This window comes from Cynocephalus volans, chromosome X (assembly GCF_027409185.1).
Source record: "Cynocephalus volans isolate mCynVol1 chromosome X, mCynVol1.pri, whole genome shotgun sequence".
Taxonomy (NCBI): Eukaryota; Metazoa; Chordata; class Mammalia; order Dermoptera; family Cynocephalidae; genus Cynocephalus; species Cynocephalus volans.
The window spans coordinates 66911346-66934524 of record NC_084478.1 but is presented as its reverse complement, the minus strand read 5'-3'; the positions used below and the strand labels follow the sequence as shown (position 1 = coordinate 66934524).

The 23179-nt window shown below is 34.8% G+C and overlaps 1 protein-coding gene across 1 annotated transcript in view; it reads right to left on the bottom strand.

Annotated features, from left to right (window-relative positions):
- Positions 1-23179, bottom strand: part of WNK3 (WNK lysine deficient protein kinase 3) — a 120291-nt gene that overhangs the window by 41971 nt on the left and 55141 nt on the right. Inside the window, 3 exon segments of the mRNA XM_063084225.1 lie at positions 95-211; positions 1609-1756; positions 4175-4239. Of these exon segments, the coding sequence (XP_062940295.1) occupies positions 95-211; positions 1609-1756; positions 4175-4239 (330 nt within the window).

Here is a 23179-nt window from a genome sequence, read left to right as displayed (position 1 = left end):
AAAAAGATGGCTCGAAATAAATGGATGGAGAGTTAGAGGGAAAAAAGAGACAGAGAATGCTGAAAGGAAAATAATTTGCTTTTACCATACTTACCATATAGTCTGCAATATCCTCTGGTGCATCACCATCAACATCAAATTTGAAGGTGACCATCTTGTTGTTGTGTGTCTCCAGCTGACACTCTACCATGTTGTCTCCAGAGGTTGACACCTGAGTACAAGCATTTCACCAGTTTGTCAGTCACTGTCTCCTCTTTGCAAATTGTGCAGGACACATACAATATATGTGGACAACAGTTTAAACAGTTCGGAATCTAAAAAGATTCTGTTTTCCCTTAGTGAAAATACCACCTAAACAGCCATTCTGTGACAAATCTAACAGGCTCAAATTATTCAGTAAAAAGTAAGTTAGAAATGTGACCCCGTGGGAAAGAAAATGGAACACAACTTTTATAAAATAGCAAAAAAAGTAACAGTAGTCATTATAGCTACCTGCAATGCAAAGATTTAACTTCAGTCATTCATTTCCAAATTCTCTTAATCCTACAAATTGACACTAAGCAAAAGAAGAGGCACTGCTAATGGAAATGTAAACTGGTCCAACCTTTCTGAACAGCAATATAGCAACATGTATTTAGAAACTTTAAACATGATCATACACTTTGATCCACTAATTCTACTTCTAAGGATCTATCATAAGGAAATAATCAGGGATAGATACAAAGATTTATGTTCAAGGATGTTTACTGCAGAGAGAGAAAGAGACACAGACAGACAGACAGACAGAGACAAAAAGAGAGAGGAAGACAGAAAGTTAGAAAAAAAGACAGACTAGCAGAAAGAAAGACAGAAAGAAAGAACCTAAATGAAGAACAACAGAGGGAAGGATTAAATTATATCTCTGTATAAAGGACTATCTAATGCAACCATTTAAAATATCATGTTATTGAAAAACTACTTAATGATACAGGAAAATATACATGATATGTTAATTTTTTTAAAGGGCAGGATATAAAATTGTATATAGGTTTAAGCATCCATCTGAAACATACATCATATTGGTTAGAGATATGGGCTTTAAACTTTGATCTGGATTCAGATCTGACTATCATTTGCTAGTTGAGTGACATTAGGCAAACTACTTGTCTGAACTTCAGTATCCTCAGTTATAAAAATGAGCATACTACCACCTACCATATAGGGTTATTGAAGGATTAAATGATAAAATGAATGTATAACAACATTTGGGGTGCCTACCCAAAAGAATCCAATAGACTTTCGATACTATTACGAGTATTATTACAATCTTAATAATGTAAAACGTTACACATATGTACAGAAAAAAAGATAAAAACAAACTAAAACATTAACAGGAACTATCTCTGAGTAGTGGTTACAAGTGATTTTTATTTTCTTCCTTATATTTCCCCTATTTTTCCCAAGTTTAACAATTAATATGTATTGCTCTTATCAGAAAATTTTTAATGGAGGAAAAGTTAGTTTATAGAGGGTTTCACAATATTCTACAATCACTTCCACAGCATTGTATCTCCTGATACTCCAGAACTCTACACACAACTCTTAACCAAACCATATTTACATACTGACCTGAAGGACAGTAAGCTGAAATTTAGTTCCCTTCTCTGGTCGGGGACAGGAAGTTCTTCTCTGTTTGACCCGATCCTGTTTGCCATTTCCACTTGGGTTATCAGGGCTATTGGTATTTTCCTTCATAGCTGCCACATCTTGATTCAATCTAGTAGTAGTAATAATAACAATAATAATAAAAGTAACCCATTCCAATCCTTATGGTAAAATTCTAAGAAAAACTCCCAATTATTAAAATTATAAATGAGTTCAAGGAAAATAAAAAATACTACAATGTCTTTTAAAAAGTTACAATGACACAACCCTATAAATATACTAAAAGTCATTGAATTACACTTTAGATGGGTGAATTGTACAGTACGTGAATTATATTTCAATAAAGCTGTTTTTAAAAGTTACAAAAAACTGAGATCAAACATCTTCTCACAGTGATTGGAATGAAAGAAAAACATTGCAGTGACAGACCTCTGTGGAGCCTTTTATTAGGGGATGCACTCAATCAATTTTAACTTGTTTGTTTTGGGGTTACTTCATTAATATGTTCAAATAAAACTTCTAAAACCAAAACAAATTCTCACTCAAAATATACCTGTTTATGTAATCAACTCAATAGGGAATAGAGAGACGAGGTGTGTGAGATAGGAATAGGGCAGGAGGCAGAACAGGAAATAAAAATGAATGATGTAAAAATGGTTGAACAGGATTAATTCCAATTAGTTATATTTTGCAAGTTGAAATTGATATGATTATGAAAGGGCAGGCTAACTTTTAGTTTATCTGTGTCAAAGACATTTTTCAGCTTTTTCTTTAATAAACCTGAAGATATTTTGATAAATATAGATACCATTGAAATGTAAACAGCAAGACTGGTAAGCACCAGACTGCTTTTTGGTTTTTTTTCAAACAGATACCTTTTAAATTACTTTTTAGGTAAGTTATTTCCCCTAAAAACTATTCATGAAGCATCTGTATAGAGATGTACAAAAAGAGATAAAAATAACTCCTAAATTTTTTCTATGTCCACACAAAAAAGAATTTGCATAAATACAAGTGGTGGAAGAAGATAATACTGCTCTTAAGAGTTTTTAAAAATGCAGAGAAATGGCAGTAACTTATAACACCTTCGGAGGATAAAAGAGACATAATTTTAGCCAATAGGGCTATATCACTCTCATTCCAAACTTACCTTAAAAAACTAGTTTAGGGTTTGGGACAAGATGGCAGAAACTTTACCCTCCCTGCTTCTCCCTCCTAAGTACAGCTAAAAAATCTGGAAATAATAAGGTAGACAATCACGGGAGGCTACTGAAATAAAAAGAAAGTAGACTGCCTAGGGACCCCCAGGACTTGAGGAAAAACACAACAGCTTGGCATCTCTTGATTACCCACCCAGTCACAAAAGGCAGTCCAGGCTCCATGTCTCCACACTCCCAGTCCAGAGACAAAGGTAGCCCAAGCCCAATATTTCCTGACTCCCAACCCAGCAGCAGAAAATGAGTTAAGTAGACCCTATCCTTTCCCAGTGGCACTGGCAGGAGCCCTACCAGTAGAGTGTGGCCTGAAGAGCAGGCCTGGAACTGTGGGTCTAGGGAAGGATCCTCCACCCCTTGGCCCAGTGGTGGAAGTCAGTGGTTCCAGGTGAACCAAGCAGACCAGAACAGCACTACAAGGATGCTGAAAACTAAATTGTTATTCAAACCATGGCTTACAAAAGTAGGCCAGGATCTATGTACCTAAAAAGGGTGGCTGCCTGCTAAAGTAGAAGATTTAAATAGAATCCAGAGAATCCTAACATAATATCCAAAATGTCCAGGAGATAAATGAAAATAAAATTCCTTGTCATACCAAAAAATCAGAAAAATCACAATTTGAATGGGAAAAGGCAATCAACAGATGCCAACACCAAGATGAATCAGATATTGGAATTATCTGACATGGATGTTAAAGCAGCCATCATCAAAATGCTTCAGTGACTACAAACACTACAAAATGCTACAAATACTCTTGGAGCAAATGAAAAAATAAAATCTCATCAAATAAATAGAAGATATTTAAAAAGAACCAAATGGAAATTATAGAACTAAACATACAATCACAGAAATAAAAAACTCACTGAATGGGCACCATAGTGGAATAAGTAGAACAAAGGAAAGAATCAGTGAACTTGAAGATATAATTGAAGTTACCCAATCTGAATAATGTACAGAAAAATACTAGTTTACAACTACCAAATAATAATATAATTATACATCTAGTTGTAATTTACTTCTTATTAGCTGAAATTTTACTCTAAATTACATTATTTGCTCCCTTTTTTAGCCCTTATAAGCTTTTTAAGAACAGAATACTATAAATAAAAAGAACAAGAAAATGGTTAATGATCTTACAATCTGTACAATCTCTATTGACATAAAAAGTAAAAATAATACCTACCATTTTTATTAAACACAAATACAAATACAAGAACAAAGAAGCTTCACTAGTCAATATATACTAAGCACCTAAGGAATACACATACTTCAGCATATCTTCATTGTTTTCATAGTATTAATTAGAAAATACTTACCCTCGAACTAAATCTGGTTTTAGAAGAGCTGCTTGTTGTTCAACTCCAATTGGTTGAGATACAGGCTGTAAATAGTACAGAAATAAAACTTATGATAGCAAAATTCAAGCTAAAGATGCAATTTGCTGTTATTTCAGAAAAGATGATTGTTATATTTCATATTTTGGTTACCTTGCCAACCAGGTAGAATGTCTATATTATTGAATAGTTTATATCAACCCTATTATTGACATTATTACCAAAGATATAGAAAAATAAAATGTAGCAGTACATCAAGTACATATTATTCATCAAGACTTTTCATTAAAAAAAGTTGACACTGTTTTATACACTTTTGTTTGTGTTATTGTTCAACAGAGTACACTACTATTGAGTTCCAGTCCTGGTTTAAGAGTACCACTTAAAAGAAGAGTTACTGCCATTCCACAAGAAGATAAATCAATGACTCAAACTTTAACATACTGTGTGGTGTGTCTGTCTGTCTCTCGTCTCTTTCACTAGACTACTGCCAACTATCCCTTTGAGGCGTTAGTATCCAGCAGCTGTAACACTGGCTTCTAGGAAAAAAAATTTAAGCCCTTAAGATGGCAAATACCAAACCTGTTGGAAAATAATTTTACATTAACTTAATCCATCCTCTATGCACTGCCACTGGTGATAGCACAGAATGATCTCACAACGCAAATCTAACAAAACCAATCATTTCTCTACTCAGTCTGAGCCCTCTATGATGGCTCCTCATCTTCTACAAGGTTAATTTCCTTCAGATGGCAAATAAAGTCCTCAACAAACTGGTTCCTGCCTAATTCTCTAGCCTCATCTCTCTGCTTGAAACCACACTAAACTGTAGCTCCTCTGTATGAGTTGGGCTCCTCCATGTACTGTGACTTATGCTCCTCCACCTCTCTGGATTATTTCAACCCCTCTTCAGTCCTGTTTACTTGGCAAATATCTGGACAGAACTCCTATATACAAGACGCCTCTTTTACAGTGGTTCCGGAAACACACCAGCCAAATTGCTTTGGAGACTCTTTAAAAAACATATACCTTAGCTCATGTTCCTTGGAGAAATGGCTGATTCCGGCACTGGGATAAGGAAAGTACAAGATGAGCCTGGATCATCTTGCTATGCCAAAAAATACAGAACTGCTGAAAGAATGATGGGGGTATATCAAAAGCACACAGGAGCTAGCTTGAAGGGGCACCCACTGCCCAAATCTGGGACAGTTTAGGCATCAAAATAAATAATGATAGTAAAAGAATATAACCCACTCAATAAAATAAGAATCCATGAATTCATACAGATACAAACAAATAAGTAAAGGAAAGCTCTTATAGTAGAAAGCCAACTAATAAATATAAGAAAGAAAGATGGAGTTAGAAAATCAATGGAAGCTAAAAACTAGTAGGTAAAAGCTGGATGAGGAACAGGATATTTACATCATTTCAAAGTATCTCCCTAAAGATTTCTTATTAATTACAAAGGTAACTTTACAATGGAAGAACTTGACAGGCCCCATCTTAACCAAATAGTTAAATTTAACCTCCCCAATACTGGGACAAACCAACATCACATGCCTCCTAATGGATGCTCAAAGAAAAACACAACATCACTCACATGGTATTCCTGACAAAAATGAAGAACCTGAATCTAAAGAGGAAATGTCAGACTCAAATTGAAAGACATTCTACAAAATAACTAGCTTTTTTCCTTCAAAAATATCAATGTTATGAGAGACAAAGAAAGGCTGAGGAGCTGTTCCATATCAAAGGAAACAAAAGAGACAGGACGACTAAAGGCAATGCATGCTCTTCAGTTAGATCTTGGATCAAGAGGGGTGGGAGGAATTGCCATAAAGGACATTATTTAAATAAATGGTGACATTTTAATGTGGACAACAGATTAGATAATTGTATTATATCCATGTTAAATTCTCTGGATTTGGTCACTGTATTGTGGTTATTTAAGAAAATGTCCTTGATATACTGAAATATTTAAGGATAAGAGGGCATCATGTCGGAAATCATGTGTGGATGGATGGGTGGCTGAATGGATAGATGGATGGATGGACAGATGACGGACAGACATACAGATAGACTCATCATCCAGTAATGCCTTTTATCATATCCCTCTTTATCATATATGTTTAATGTCTGACTCCAATGACTCCATCTAATTCATTTTATATTCTCAGTACCTCTTAGCACAATGCCTGGCACATATTAGGCTTCCAATAAATATTTGAAGGTAGAGAGAAATAAGAAAGGAAAAGGTGACATAGGAAGAAAGTCTGTGCCATAAAAATCCTCATGATCTGTTATTACCAATCCTGGACATCAATCCTAAGAAAATAATAAAAAGGAAGGAAAAAGACATTTATAAATATTGTTTCATAGTAAGTGTTCAATAAATGGTAGCTATCTCTGTGTTTTTGGGTTTTTTTAACCCTTTTTTTTGTTTGTTTTGGTGGCTGGCCAGTACAGGGATCCAAACCCCTGACCTTGGGGTTATAAGGCTGAGCTGTAACCAACTGAGCTAACCGGCCAGCCCCCATCTCTGTGTTTCTATTGTACTATTTATATGTAAAAAAAACTAGCAGCAAATTAGTTATCCAGAAATAGGGGAAGAGTTAGGTAAATGTGCATACTTACTGTACTATCATGGGGCCATTAAAAACTGAAATCGTGAAGGCCAAGTAAAGGCAGGGAAAAATACTTAAAATAAATGAAAAAAGCAGAAAGCAAAACTACCATTTATGCATATGACAAAAGTCTAGAATATTATAACAAATGTTATAATCATGACTGTGTTAGAGAAATAGTATTCTAGGTGATATTTTTCCTATTTTTCCTACTTTTTATAATGTTACTATACACATTTTATAATAAAATTTTAATGGATAGAAAATACTAAGTGTATAAAAATAGTTACAGTTACTTTCATAAGCCATTGGTGGCACTGTAAACTGGTTAGACCTTTCTGAAGGGCAATTTGGTGATATATATCAAGTCTTAAAAATGTCTAGCAATTCCATTTTCAGAAATTTATCCTAAGAAAATAATTAAGAATGAATACAAAGATTTAGCTACAAGAATGTTCCTTACAACATGAAATATAGCTGCACATAGCAAAAAAAAAAAAAAAAAAAAAAAGATGTCTGTTTCCTTTATTTGCTCCATTAAATAAATAATGGTATATCCATACTAAAGGATATTATGCAGCCCTTTAAAAATGTGCTTAAACATACAAGATAATGTTTTAAGTGAAAAAAATATTATAAAAGAGTACATACATTATGATTACATTAAAAAATACATGTGTACTTGTGAAGGTTAATTCTAGGTGTCAACTTGTTAGATGAAGGAATGCTGAGAAACCTGGTAAAGCTATCTTTTTAGGTGTTTCCGTGAGGGTGTTTCCAGCAGAGATTAGTATGAGAGTCTGAGTGGCCTGGGTAGGAAAGACCCACCCTCAATGTGGATGGGAACCATCCAATCTACTGGGGGTCCGGAGAGAACAAAAGACAGAGGAAAGAGGTGAAGCTCTCTCTCTCGATCCGCTGGAGCTGGGACACACTCTTCTCTCCTGTCCGTGGACATCAGAGCTTGAGACTCTTCAGCTTTTGGGTTCCAGAACTTACACCAAGGACACCATCAGCTTCCCTGGTTTTGAGGCCTTTGGACTTGGACTGAGCCAAGCTACTGGCATCCAGTTTATAGACGGCCTATCATGGGACTTTTCTATATAGTCACATGAGCTAATTCCCCTAATAAATCCCTCTCATATAATTATAACATATCCTACTGATTCTGTCTCTCTGGAGAACCCTGACTAATACAGTGCATGTGCATACAAAATGGTCTGGAAGAATACAAGTATACACCAAAATGTTAAAAAAGTTTATTTATACTCATCTTGCTTTAGTAATAAGAAAAAAAAGTAAATTCAATTTTGTACAAATAGAATTATCAACCCTCCAATCTGATAATCTTAGGGCAGGTCCCCATTATTTCAATATATAACATTATAGTAGTTTTAGACAAAAGTAAAAATGAAATATTTCATTAAATTTGAAAGACATCTGCAAAAATGGCCCAGCACCTATCTGTAAATGTTGAAACTCCTAGAAATATTATAATAAAACTTAATTTGAAGCTATCAGATAAAAAAGGCAAATAATAGCCATGATTCTGAGGACCAACACAAAGTAGCATTAATAATCCCATTAATAATCCCAAGTGGTTATAAAATACAATTCCAAAATTTTTCATAGTAACAACGTTTGGCTGCTCTTTACTTAATACATTGGCTTTGCCTCCAAATTTATGCATCAGGACACCATGTTACTGCTCCATCTTGCTGTGACTTACCATCACTCTTTTGACATTTCTTGAATACAAATATTTAAGTTGGATACATTTTGTTAAATCTTATGTGTACAAAAAAAAATCTATTTGCTAAAGTATTTGTTCTCAATGTTTAAACAGTGATTATGTTAAAGAGCTAATTATCTAATCTATAATTAGAAACTAGTCTAATTTATCCAGGAAAAATTCCCTCTGAATGGTTTGACTAGGCTTGGGGAGGCGGGGGAGGCAGGAAATGGTATATCACGCTCATTTCTCCTTCTCTCCTCCACCTGCAAATCCAAATGAAGGATAGGCACAAATCCCTTTTCCTAACAAGACCTTGATATCTGGATATCTGAGACCCCGATAATTTGTTAGCAAAGTCCAATAAACCTAAAACATCTCTGGACACTCTCTTGAAGAATGAGGACAAGGCCAAAGAGAGATGCAAAATTAGGCCCGGATTTCCATGGGCCACACCATTCTCTCCTTTCTATCTCAGCACTTAAAACACTCTTATGAACTTGATTCTAGATCTTTCTCCCCCATAATCCTATGTGCTCTTTGAGAGAAGAGACCATATCTGTAAGATTCGTTGCAATATCCCCAGTGCCTAACCAATAACTGACACAGGAATAGCTGTTCAATAAATGTCTTTCATTATTATAATACTTTTATTTTTATTATAACAACAGAACTACTATTGATTGAGCATTTATTAAGTGCTAAGTACTTTATGTACATTATTTAGCTAAATTTAACCTTTACGACAACTCTAAGCATTATGTATTGTTATCTTTACCTACACCAATGAGGAAGTTGAGTCTACAAGTGATGGAGGCAAAAATTGAGTTAAAAAAAAAATGAGTGAATTGACAAATGATTCCAAAGAGTACTTACTAACAAAGACCCTTTATCTACACCATAAAAGCTCTGTATTAGTTGCCTAACCCTTCTCTTCTTTTTCCTTTACTTGTTCCACCACTCCTCCTTTGTCCCCATCAGTGGTTCTCAGCCCTGGCTGCACTTTATAATAACCAAGAAAGGAGAGGAGAAAAGAAAGGGAAGAGGGAAGGAAGAATAAAAAGAAGAAAATAAAAGCAAAGCCCACGTACAACAACCCAGAGATTCTTATTCAGGTATCTGGAGTGAAGGAGACCAGTAAAACTGAGAGGTACTTTTAAACATTTCATAAACTGCCTTATTGTATTATCAATCCTACAAACCATGTCTACCCATGAAGTGCTTTTTAACAACCGATATTTATTGAGCACTTATTACATGCCAAGCACTTCTCATATTTTATCTCATCTAATCCTAACAAGCCTGCAAGATTACTTTTTCCTAACATTTTAAATTTTCCGACATACAGAGAATTTGAATGAATTGTTCAGTGAAAACCCATATATCTACCCACCCATAGTCTACAGCATTTTACTATATATGCATTATCACATATCTATCCATCAATCCATCTTATTTTTATACATTTCAAAGAAAGTTACAAATGCAAGATAAGCATTTTTAAGCTTCATTTTACAAACAAAAAGAACCAAAGCTGAGAGAGATTAAATAACTTTCCTCAAATTGCACAGTGAATAATTCAAAGTGCCGGAATTCAAACTCAGATCTAACTAATGACACACAGTGGCTCAAACCTACATGTTTATACCTGTATATACCTGGTTAACAGTGGAATTTTTGCTTATATAAATAAAGAAAATTATCACTGTGCATGATATCCAATTCAATATTTTTATATTTATATAGAATCCTTTATCTATAAAGTCATTCCTTATCTAAGCCCAATTCTTGGTGACGTCAAGATTGTGAGTAATGAAATTTACCCTAAGAAATAACTGATGAAAGCACAGTTCCTTGGATAAAACTCACATAACAACATTCAGGCTATTAAATAGGCCAAAAAGATGAAGTCATACCACCATCACAAAGACTGATACATAAAAATGTGTTAGAAACTAGGAAGAATCAATTATAAGGTGATCAGAACTAGACTGAGGAGAAGCTAACTGAAAGGAGACTTAACTTCATACTTATACCCTAATATCTGTCCCTTATTGACTGGACAAGAATCTGTACCAATTAGCAAATTGATCAGGTACTGGTTTTGTCTCATCCCTACAAGCTTTCTACAGATATTTGGAGAGAGCAACTAACATTGTTTTTGAAAAAAATGGCAGGAGTGAGAATGCATATTGGAGATGAAAAGGAGAGGACTGACCGAGCCATTTCGCATTCTGGGAGGCAGAGTCCTTACAAATAAAGCCAAATCAGCAAGGTTGCAGAAAGGAAGAATTTTGGTAGCTGTGCATGGTGGAGATCACAGTCTTTAAGGTATTTGATTAATTCAGAGTATTAGAGAACTCACTATGGGGTAAAAGTAAACCACACCTCAGTACAGAAGAACTATAATAGATGAAAACTGAACATCTCCTTGTCCTCAAGCTGTAGATCTGTGAAAGGATTTAATCACCACACAAGAGGACAATGAAAGTCAAAGAAAGTCTACATAAGGTCAGAGAGTTAAGCAGGGGAGTCCAGATCAGTAGGGCTTTGCAGGCCATTAAGTACAGATGTGGCTTTTATTATTAATGAGGTGGGAAATGGGTGTTTTTGAGTAGAGTTGAGACATGTTGTGACTTGTATTTTAAAAGGATCACTCTGGTTCCTATAAGGAGAAAAAGGCTATGAAGGAGCAAAGTCAGAATAAAGAAGAACAATTAGGAAGGTACTGCAATTATTCAAGTAAGAGATGGATTAGACCAGCATGATAATAGTGGAGGTAGTAAGAAGTCAGATGTTAGGTCGTAGATAGGTTTTTAAATAAGAGTCGAAAGACATGCTGATGGTTTGAAGTGTGGTATGAGAGAAAGAGAAGAATAAAAGATGACCTCAGATACACAGCTTGAGTAATAGGAAAGATAGAGCTGCCACTTGCTGAGATGAGGAAGACTATAGAAAGAGCAGGGTTGGGGTGGTGGGAAGTGCAGATAAAAGTGTTTGATTTTGGATATATTAAATTTGAAATGCCATTACACAACCAAGTGGAGATGTTGGTGCACACTGAAGATACCAGGCCAAAAAAAAAAAAAAAAGAAAATTCTCTCCTAGAACACAAAGTCAAAGGCAAAATGGGCTGGAGGTGTAAATATGAATGAACATAAACACTCACACATACACACACACTTCCTAGCCTGTCTGCTGGGAACCTTAGAAGCAATGACTCCCAAGTAGCAGCAAACACACCCAATACCTAAATTTTTTTCTAAAGTACACTATCCACTAAAAGAAATGAAGGCTCCATGGAAAAATGGTTTGATTCCAGGACAATCTAATAAAAAAAGGCAAATAGGCACTTGACAACAGAAGATATTTGAGTCTCTACTAATTATAGGAAAAGATGCTCAACATCATTACTTTGAAGGAAGTTCAAGTTAAAAACCACAACGAATACCTTATCACACCCACCAGAATGGCTAAAATTAAAAAGATTGATAATATTAAGTGTTAATAAGGTTGTGGAGTAACTGGAACTCTTATGCATTGCTGGTGGGAATGTTTTTTGGTATAACTGCTTTAGAAAGCTGTCTGGCATTATCTAGGATAGCTAAATATATTTACATATATAAATATGTCTGGTGACCCAGCAATCCCATTCCAAGGTATACATACGAGAGAAATGAGTGCATATGTCTATCAAAAAATATACATGAAAACTCACAGCAGTTTTACCCATAAGAGCCAAAAACTAGAACCGATCCTAATGTACACTGACAGAACAGATAATGACTTGTGGTACATACTATAAAGGAACAACTAACAGCAATGAAACAAACTACTGATACATGCAACAATGTAGATGAATCTCAGTGAACTTTCTAGGGGGTTGGAAGTGCTCTATATCTTCATTTGCATTTCATGGATGTATACATATGTGAAAGCGCATCAAGCTACACATTTACAGTTAGGGTGCATTAATGTATACATGCCCTGGTTTTAGTATATACCACCAGTTTTTATACCACAATTGATTTGATATTTGAAGAGATTCAAATATGTTCTTTTGTGAAGTGCCTATTTAAGTCTTTTTTCTATTGGAGTGTCTTTTTTAAAAAAGAAAAAAAATGTTTAAAAAAGCTGCTACGAGCCAATTCTGATAAAATAAATACTGATAATTGTGTTTGTGTACATGTATGCATAGAAAAAATGTCTGGAAAACTTCAAAGGCTTTGTTTTTGAGAGGTGGGAATAACAGGTAATTTTAACTTAATACTTTACTGCATTTTTTTGATTTTTAAAATAGTTTTCTGTATTTTTATAAAATATTTGAGAAGAAAACTTATTTTTAAAAACCTATTTTCATGTGAAGAAATAAAAGTTCCACACCAAGACATATAAAAGATGTACACCAAAGTTTTCACTTATATGAGGATAAAGAATGCCACCCATAAGCACACAGGAGGAAAAAGGAACCAAAAATCAGACTGGCTTCAGACTTCTCTTCCAAAACATAAACTAGAAAAAGACAAAAGAACAAAATACATAGAAGGGAAGAAAACATTTAAATTGATTTTTTAATACCCAGCCAAGTTATCTTTCAAGTGTGAATGTAAACGAAACGCCAGTTTCAGACACCCAAAGAATCAAAAATTGCATACCCACATAACCATGAAAAATTACACAAAACCATTCTTCAAACTACAGAGGCACTTACAAAATTTAAGGATCAAGAATAGGGAAGTTGTGGTATAAAAACTGGTGGCATATACTAAAACCAGTAATCAATATTAAGTCTAAATTATTAGAACTGTGGTTTCAAAATTGAATGTACACATAAAAATTGAGAATATAACATGCATAGTATGATAAAATAAAAAAACAGCTTTCATAATTGCTATCCTCCCAACACAACAATTTGTCTTTTCCTTAAATATCTTATAATGGTAGTCTACAGATAATCAGTCTCTTAGCTCATTCCACCTACTTCTCAAATTGAAGATTTCAATTGTGCTGTTATTTAAGAAGTTGGCTCCTTCCTGGAGAACAAGATCAACCTGAAAGGCACTCCCCCACACACATTTCAACATCTTCAATATTCTAACTGATTTATAATACAAATGGGACAAGGCTAGATAAATGCACTGGAAATCAATTCAAATAACTAATATCCTTATCATCACCAGTTTCAATATTGTGAATATATATGAAGCAATATGTGCCTTTTGGGAACTTTTTTTTGACAGTGTTCAGCAAAGATATCCCCACTATTTAAACTGATTTCTCTACAATTAGAATAAAACAATTTCACATAAATGCAATAGTGTGCTAAATAGAATTTTTACATAAATGGTCTGATTTCCTGGAAACCAGAATCTCTCTCTAGAGAAATCAGATATAACTTTCTCAATTTTTATAGAAATATTTCCATTTAATGCAATTAACTACTTTACAGAAGAAGGTATAGTGAAGGTTAAATGAGATGACACTGCCTGAAGATACACAGTAGGTCCTCAAAAAATGTCAGCTCCCTAAATATAAAATGTTTTCCCTTAGAATGCCTCAGAAAATGGTTATATATTTAAACAGTCTTTACCAGAATAAACTTGTGGACTATTTTAATCATATTCACTCACAGTAGTCCCATAGATGTTTCTGAACAAATTGAACATAAAGAATCTTTCTAATTAACATCAGCATTGTACACAAAGTTTAGTGTACTGTCTTGAAAGTACCAGAAGAATAGCAATATGATCAGAGACAAAGCAAGTATCTTAAACACACTGATATCTACAGTAACTATCTCTGTGTCTAAAACATACTATGGCTAGAATTAAAATCTTTAAAAATTTTTTTCATTTATTTTTTAATTGGAATATAGTTGATTGTACATATCTGTGGGGTACAGCACTGAGTATCAATACCTGTGTGCAGTATGTGATGTTCAAATCAGGATAATTAGTACATTTAACATTATACAATTTAATCGATTTTTGTGGCCCTTTACCAATTTATCCCTTACCCACCCCCCCAGCCCCTTCCTTCTTTCCCACATCTGATAACCTCAGTTCTGTTCTTTTCTTTTGAAAAACAAGACTGAAGTGTAAAGATATTTACTTCACTGATTAAGAAACTGGAGTTGAAAAAATAAATGAGTACACTGAGCTAAGCTATGAAACAGTAGCAAAATAGGATATGCTAATAAGAACCACAATTCCTAGAGTAATCTTACAAATATACAACTAAGATATGCTAATATATAGATTCATCAATGAAAACAATTAATATAGGGCTGGCCTGTGGCTCACTCGGCAGAGTGCGGTGCTGATAACACCAAGGCCACGGGTTCGGATCCCATATAGGGATGGCTGGTTAGCTCACTGGGTGAGCGTGGTGCTGACAACACCAAGTCAAGGGTTAAGATCCCCTTACCGGTCATCTTTAAAAAAAAAAAAGAAAGAAAAGAAAAATTAATATATAATATTTTACTAACTCCTGATGAATTCAAGTCTGAAATCTGGCCAATCCTGTCAGTGCTTCTAAAAACAATATCAACAAAAACCTAAATGAACCCCCTGCACCTAGTTGTCTATGCTAAATATTTGCAACAACAAAAATCACTAAGCTATTTTTCCCTTATAATGTTAATCTACATTATTCATGCAGATAAAAAACTTTAAGAGGCTGAATCAATATGGTAACAATGAACATATACATCTGTCCTACTAGCCACCTAATACACTAGAAAATAACAGAAATGATAATTTTTAAAAACTAGAATAAAGTCATAACATCCCAGAAAAACTAAAAAGAGTACCATCCACAGACCATAAGTGATGGAGAACCTCCAAAAGAAGTGAAACCAATAGATCATATCCATATGGCAACAAAATCTATGGAAACCATGCCTCAAACAACACACGAGTATATAGGAGAAAACTACTTGCAAAGTTAGGGGCGATGTGGGGAAGCTCCAAATTTAATGATACCAGAAGATTGCCTGGCCTTAGAGAATTCATCTGGGAGATTAAATGGGAAGGTGAACTAAGAGCAGCTAAACTAGGAAATACTACCCACCCTGAACCCCCTCCCCCTTGTGCTAAGTAGTGAGCAGCAATGAGGTATGCCCAAAAACTCAAGGTGGAACCTGGAAGGACAAATCTACAGGTGACTACTAAGAAAACATGCTCCCTATACAACCTGCCCCTCCTCCACCAATGACTGGAGGCTTAGGCAAGCTATTGTAAACCAATCAGGCAGGTAAACAGGAATAGAAAATCAAGAATCACTGAACTCTTGAGAAGTACCAAAGATGAAAGAAGAGAAGCACCAAAATCAACAAAGAGATTAACTCTTTAGAACAATTAACTTCAGGAGTATCCTTAATGCTGCCTGGCAATCTTACTACATTTCCTTTGTCCATTCACTCTACTACCATTCTTCTATTTTTATATATCCTTTATTTTTTGGTGGCTGACTGGTATGGATCATTCTTCTAGACAACTATTTTATACCTTCTCTTCTGTCATCTAACTTTTAATACACACTCCCTCCCCCAACTTCATGCTCAACTGATGAACTTGCTTCTATTTCACCAATTAAAAAACAAACAAACAAAAAAACCCAAGAAGAGAATTCCCATAACATCTACCCACCTAGTAGCATTTTGTGCCCATACTCTCTGCCATTGCCCCTATTATTGTGGACATCCTGTCTGGGCTCCCATGCTAAGGCCAACCCCTCCATTGAGAAAGTAAATGTCATCTCCTCTCACCTTCTCAGGGACATCACTCCAGCAATTCTCCTTCTTCTTTCCTATCTCATCAAATTTTCCCTCATTCCTAAGTCATTCCTTTTATAAATGAGATTATTTTTCCATTAAAACAAACTCTCTCAACCAGGGCTCATTAGAGATATGACTGATTATGAAGCCGGGGCAGGGAAAAGTAGAATAGGTATGGAACATCTTGCTGTGTATAGATTAAGGTCAAAGAATGATGGGGACACATCAAAAGGACACAGGAACCAGCTCAAAGGGGATCCCATTAGCCAAATCTGAGATAGTTTGCACATCAAAATAAATTATGATAGCAATGGATTATATCCTACAGACTAAGATAAAATCCATACTGTTATAGTTAAATAAATGGGGGAGAATGGAAAGCTGTAATCCAAATAATATAGAATCAGAAAGTCACCATTTGGCAACCACCATAGTCATAACATTATAGGCAAGAATCTTCAATGGCTGCTAACACTATGGGTGAAAGTTTTAAGAGCAACGTAGTCTCAAAGTCAAATAGAGACAAACCAGAAACAGCCAACATGTTCATCAGTAGAAGGAATAAATGACAGCACAGTCTTACTACTAATAATAAATATTATGAGATGATTAAATAAAATAATGTTTATATGTATGTATGTATTTCCAGGACACATAATTGAATTTTAAAAAATTACAAAGAGACACATATAGTAGGATCTCTTTTATGTGCTTAAAGACAAAAATCAAACCACAAAACAGTACTATATATGGTGTAAGAGTACATATGTATGTATGTAACTACATCGAAAAAGATCTGGGAGGATACACCCCAAATTGATAACAGAAAGAACAAGGACATGCAGAGAGGTGAGGTCAAATAAGACTTCCCTGCATTGTTTTAAATTTTTATCAGGAAAATATACGGCATATTGCTTACGTAATTAAAGTAATTAGAAAAAGATTTTTAAAAAGAAAAAACAATGCAAATATTATGGTACAGAATCAAAATGATATTCAAACACTGTACTGAGATTCAATTTCATATAGACTGCTGAGATTTAAGATTTCTCTCCAACAGTTGAAAATGAAACCATTTAAACGGAGATTTGATTAGACCATAATGTCAACTGAAAAGGAAACAATCTCAACCACCAAAAGTACTAATGTACTAGTTCTAACACATCACACTACAGAAGGTGGAAAATTTTGATCTCAGCAGTAACTAAAAATCACAATCAGTGGTTTTCCAAATTATTTGATAAAACAATCATAACCATATCTGAACTCTGATTCACTTTCTGTCTCTTATTTGTTCTAGTTCATTGCCATATGGAGAAATAAGAACAGGTCTTAGGTTGTCCACCAAACACAAATTCATTAATCAATCTGAAAGCCCTGATTAGGCAGCAAGAATGATAAACATCCACAAAGAATCCCTCTCCCACTGAGGGCAGGCTCATAGCCTTACGGCTATTCTTAATTATTAATTTATTCAGCCAAGATATTTCTACAGGCATTCTTATTCATTAATTTATTCAACCAACATGTAACAAGCAACTGTTTGTATCAAACACTGTGCTGGGTGCTAGGAATACAGAGATGAATTGGATACAGATACTTGCCCCAAAGAACTTTTAGTCTTACAGGGGAGACAGATACAAAATATAAGCACAGTTTGCTCTTTGACCTGGCTGAATATCCCTGTTCCCCCACATCAAAATAACCAAACATCAGAAATTCACTCATCTCTTTGTAAACAACTCTTTGGGGCTTATTGATGGGCATGTAATGGTTACCTTAATTAAGTGAGGGATGATATTTTACAATGACAAAAATTAGGAATGAGAGGTTCTGCTTCAGATAATGGTCCTATCAGGTCAACACTCCCGAAGATACCAATTACAAGTGCTGGGCAAATATAAAAAATCAACTGCCTGGAGGCAGGGGAGAGCAAGCAAAAGTAGGCAGAAACAGGTAGGAAGGTATACTTGAAAGAAAGGGCAATGGGTGAGTTTGTCATTTTTATGGCTTTTCACCTGAGGGCTGGTCCTATAGCAGCTAAAACTCAGAAGAAAACCCACATCCTTACAAGACTGAATGACAAAGGAAGAAGTTTGGTGGTACCCAACATGCAGAAAGTACATGAGGAAACATGAAAGAAGAAATATCAGAAAGGTGAGAGTCACAGAAAGAGAGCCCCAAATTATGCATATAAATGCTACCTAAATCTTTGCCTGACCCCAGAACCAAGCATGCCATAGAGAGACTCCAAGCAGCCCAGCTAAGGCTAAAAGAACTGAACACAGATGTGAGCTGCTGCCCATTTATAGGGAAAACAGAGTTTGGAGTTTGAATTCAGCCAGTAAACTACCTAAACAAACAAAACGTACATTCACTGAAAGAATATAACGTGATCCAGACTGTCTAAGATGTACCATTCACAATGTTCAGTATAAAACATAAAATTATTAGATGTATGAAGAAACAGAAAAATGAGACCCCAAGATGACCGAGATACTGTAATCAGCAGATAAGGATTTTAAAGCAACTCATGGACATTAAGGGAAATACACTCATAATGAAGGAACAAATAGGAAATGTAGAAGAACCCAGGCAGGTTGAACCACCCCACACCCCGTATTTGCTGGTAGCAGAAGGTCCAATCTGCCCACAGCAGTAGCAGCAGTAGAATGCAGGCATGCCAACCCACACCATGCCCCACACCCATTGGTAGTAACAGGCCCAATCTGCCAACAGCAATGGGGCAACAGCAGAACACAGGTGGGCCACCCCACCCTATACCTCATATCCAGTGGCAGCAGTGAGCATCATCTGTCTGTTTGTAGCAGTAGCAACCTGCCCACCACACAGCCTATACACTGCACCAAACACTAGCAGTGGCTACAGTGAAAGCCAGCCAAGCCAACCCACCCACACCCCATACCCACCAGCAGCATCAGGCCTGATATGCACACAGCAGTAGCAATCTGACTTACCACCCACACCACCAGCAGCAACAATGAGCTTAATCTGCCCATAGGAACGGCAATCCAACTCACCAAATCTAACACTTGCTGGCAGATGCAGAGTTGATTTTCCCACAACAGTGGCAATAGGGGAGCCCAGGCAGATTGAGGCATCCTCCATCCAACACTAGACAGCAGCAATAGCGTGTAAAGGGCATCTGCATCTCTTGCCCCTCTATCTAACAACATCCGGTAGCCCAGAGAAGCACCTTTTACCTCTGTAGGTAGCACCAACAGAGACCCAGTAAAAGCTCAAACAGAGCCAGAAGACCAAGCAGAAATAGATCAAGCTAAAATAGAATATTTAAATATGATCAAGAGTCTCCAATCATAATATCCAAAATGTCCAGGATACAATAAAAAAAAAATCACTATACCAAGAATGAGAAAAATCACAACTCAAATGAGAAAAGACAATCAAATAACACCAATATCAAGATGAATTAGATGCCGAACTTATCTGACAAGGACTTTAAAACAGTCATCATAAAAAAGAGCTTCACTGAGCAATTATAATTTCTCTGGAAACAAATGAAAAAATAGAAAACCTCAGGAAAGAAACAGAACTTGTAAAGAAGAACCATATGGATATTGTAGAATTGAAAAAATACAGTAACCTAAATAAGAAACTAGCTGGATGGTCTAAATGGTAGACTGGAGATGAAAGAAAATAGAATTAGTGGACTTGTGGACAAACTAATAGAAATTTGCTCAGTTTGAACAACAGAGAGAAAAGAGACTAAAAGAAAACAAACAGGACATCCAAACCTGGAGGACAGTAGAAAAAGATCAAACATTCATATAATCTGAGCCTTGGAAAGAGATAAGAAAGAATGTGGAGCTAAAAAAATATTCAAAGAATTAATGGTTGAAAACTTCCCAAATTTGGCTAAAGTCATAAAACGATCTACGATAAAAAAGAAATCCATGCCAAGAAGAATCAAAATTAAATTTCTGAAAACTAAAGACAGAAAAAACGTTTTGGTTAACAGCAAATAGGAAGAAATGACACATTACTTGTTGGGGAACACCAATTTGAATGACAGCAAATTTCTCATCTAAAAATATGGGAGGCCAGAAGGAAGTGACATAACATTCTTCAAGGGATGAAAGAAAACCGTTTATTGTGAAATCTACATGCAGCAAAACATATCTTCAGAAATGAAGAAGCAAAAAAGAGATATTCAGACAAAAGAAAACTAAGAGAATTTGTCTCTCTCAGACCTAAACTTAATGACTAAAAGAAGAGAAAGGCTGTTCCTTTAATAGAAGGTGGCTTGAAACTTCAGAAAGGAAAGAACAATGCAATGGATAAAAATAAGGGTAAACAGACTCTTCTTCTCATAAGAGGAGAATCCTATTTTATGGTTGAGCCATAATTTATAACAACATCTTCTATACTGCATGATATATGTAGAGGAAATACCTGAGACAATTACATTTAAAAAGTGGGAGTGGTAAAGGTATCTAAATGAAAGCAACATTTCAATACTTCACTTAAAGTGGTAAAATATCAATATCAGTAGGGTGTTATAAGATATATATATATGTACCTTAGATCAACCACTAAGAAAATTATATAGTGTAATATACTCAAAACAGTATAAATAAAACAAGAAGGAATCCTAAAAAAAATTTCAAGTAATCCACAGGCAGGAAAAAAAAAAAGACAAATGAAGAAAAAAAAAAAGAAACATAGGTAAGAAACAAAAAGAAAATACTAAAATAGCAGATTTAAGTCCTAACATCAATAATTACTTTAAATGCAAACAGTCAAAATATACCAATCAAGAGACACTGGCAGGATTTAAAAAAAAAAAAAAAAAAAAATGGATAAAAACCAACTGTATGCTTCCTACAAAAAATTCACTTCAAATACAAGACGAATAGGTTGAAAGTAGAAGGATAGAAAAAGATATATAATACTAATATTAATGAAAAGAAAGAAGGAGTGGGTATGTAATATCAAATAAAGTACATTTCATAGGAAAGAAAATTACTAGGGACAAAGAAACATAATATAATGATAAAAAGATCAATCCACCAAAAACATATAGCCACCCTAAACATGGATGCACCAAATGAGAGCTTCGAAACAGATGGGAAAAAAATGACTGAGCTAAAACAAAAAATACATAAATCTACAATTATACTTAGGAACTTCACACTCTACTCTCAGCAACTGATAGAACCTTTAGATAGAAAATTAGCAAAGACATAGAAAAACTATGAGCCAATATCTCTCATAAACTTAAGATTCAAAAATTCTCAATGAAATTAAATCCAACAGTGTATACAAAGAATTATATACCATGACCAAATGAGTTTATTCTAAGGATACAAGGCTGTTTCAATATTTGAAATCAACGTAAACCTCTATATATCAAAATGTGAAAAAAATCACATATCAATGAACACAGAAAAAGCATTTGAAAAAGGCAACACCTATTCATGAAAAAATTCTTAGGAATAGAGGGAAACTACCTCCACTTGATAAAGAGCACCTGTGACACATCTATAGCTTATATCATACGTAATGGTGAAAGACTTGACACTTTCCCCTGAGACTGGGAACAAAGCAAAGATGTTCATTCTCACCACTCTTATTCAACACAGTAATGGAAATCCTAGCAAGCACAGTAGGGGAAAATAAGAAATAAAAGGCATACAGATTAGAAAGAGATTAAACTGTCTCTATTTTAAAGATTACATGACTGTCTACATTTTAAAAAGTCCCAAGGATTCAACGAAAAAAAAAAAAAAACCTCTTAAAACTTGTGAGTTCAACAAGGTCATAGGATTCAAGATCAAATACATACACAAGTCAATCACATTTCTGTATACTAACAAGGAGCACGTGGAAACCGACATAAAAAAATACAATACGATTTACAATCCTTCCAAAGAAAATTCAATACTTGGGCATAAACTTAAGGAAAGATGTTCAGAATCTGTATGCTGAAAATTACAAATGCTGATGAAAGAAATCAAAGAAGACCTAAATAAATGGAGAGACATATCATGTTAATGCACTTGAAGACTCAACATAGTAAAGATGTCAATTTTCCCCAAATTTATACATAGGATTAATGCAATTCCTATCAAAATCCTAGCAAGGTCTGTTGTGGACATACACAAACTTGTTTTAAAATTTATACGGAAAGGTGGAAGTTATAATAGCTAAAACAATCTAAAAAAAGAATAAAGTAGACAGAATCACTCTACCCAATATTAAGGCTTTCTATATAGCTATAGTAATCAAGACAGTGTGTAATTAACAGAGGGATAGACACATAAATGAATTAAACAGAATACAGAACCTAGAAAAAAGACCCACATGAATATGCGCAACAGATTTTTGGCAAGTGTAAAAAAAAAAAATTCAATGGAAGGAGGACAGTCTTTTCAACAAATGGTGCTAGAGCAACTGAACATCTACAGGCAAAAAAACCCCTGAAAAACCCTCAATTTAAACCTCAGAACCTTATACAAAAATTAACATACATCACAGACTGAAATAAAAACTGTAAAAGTATAAAATTTGGAGGAAAATATAAGAGAAGATCTCCAGGATCTAAGGCTAGGAAAAGACTTCTTAGACTTCACACCAAAAGCACAATCAATAAAAAAAAAAAAAAAAAAAAATTGAAAAATTGGACCTCATCAAAATTTAAAACTTTTTCTCTTCTTAATTTCTTAAAAAATGCATATGTTTATATAAGGCAAAAAATTATACCACTGCATTGTGTGGTTTATAATGTATGAGTATATAGATGTAATATATATAACAAGTATAGCTTAAAGCCTGGAGGGAATAAACAGTTGCATGGTTCTTACATTTTATGA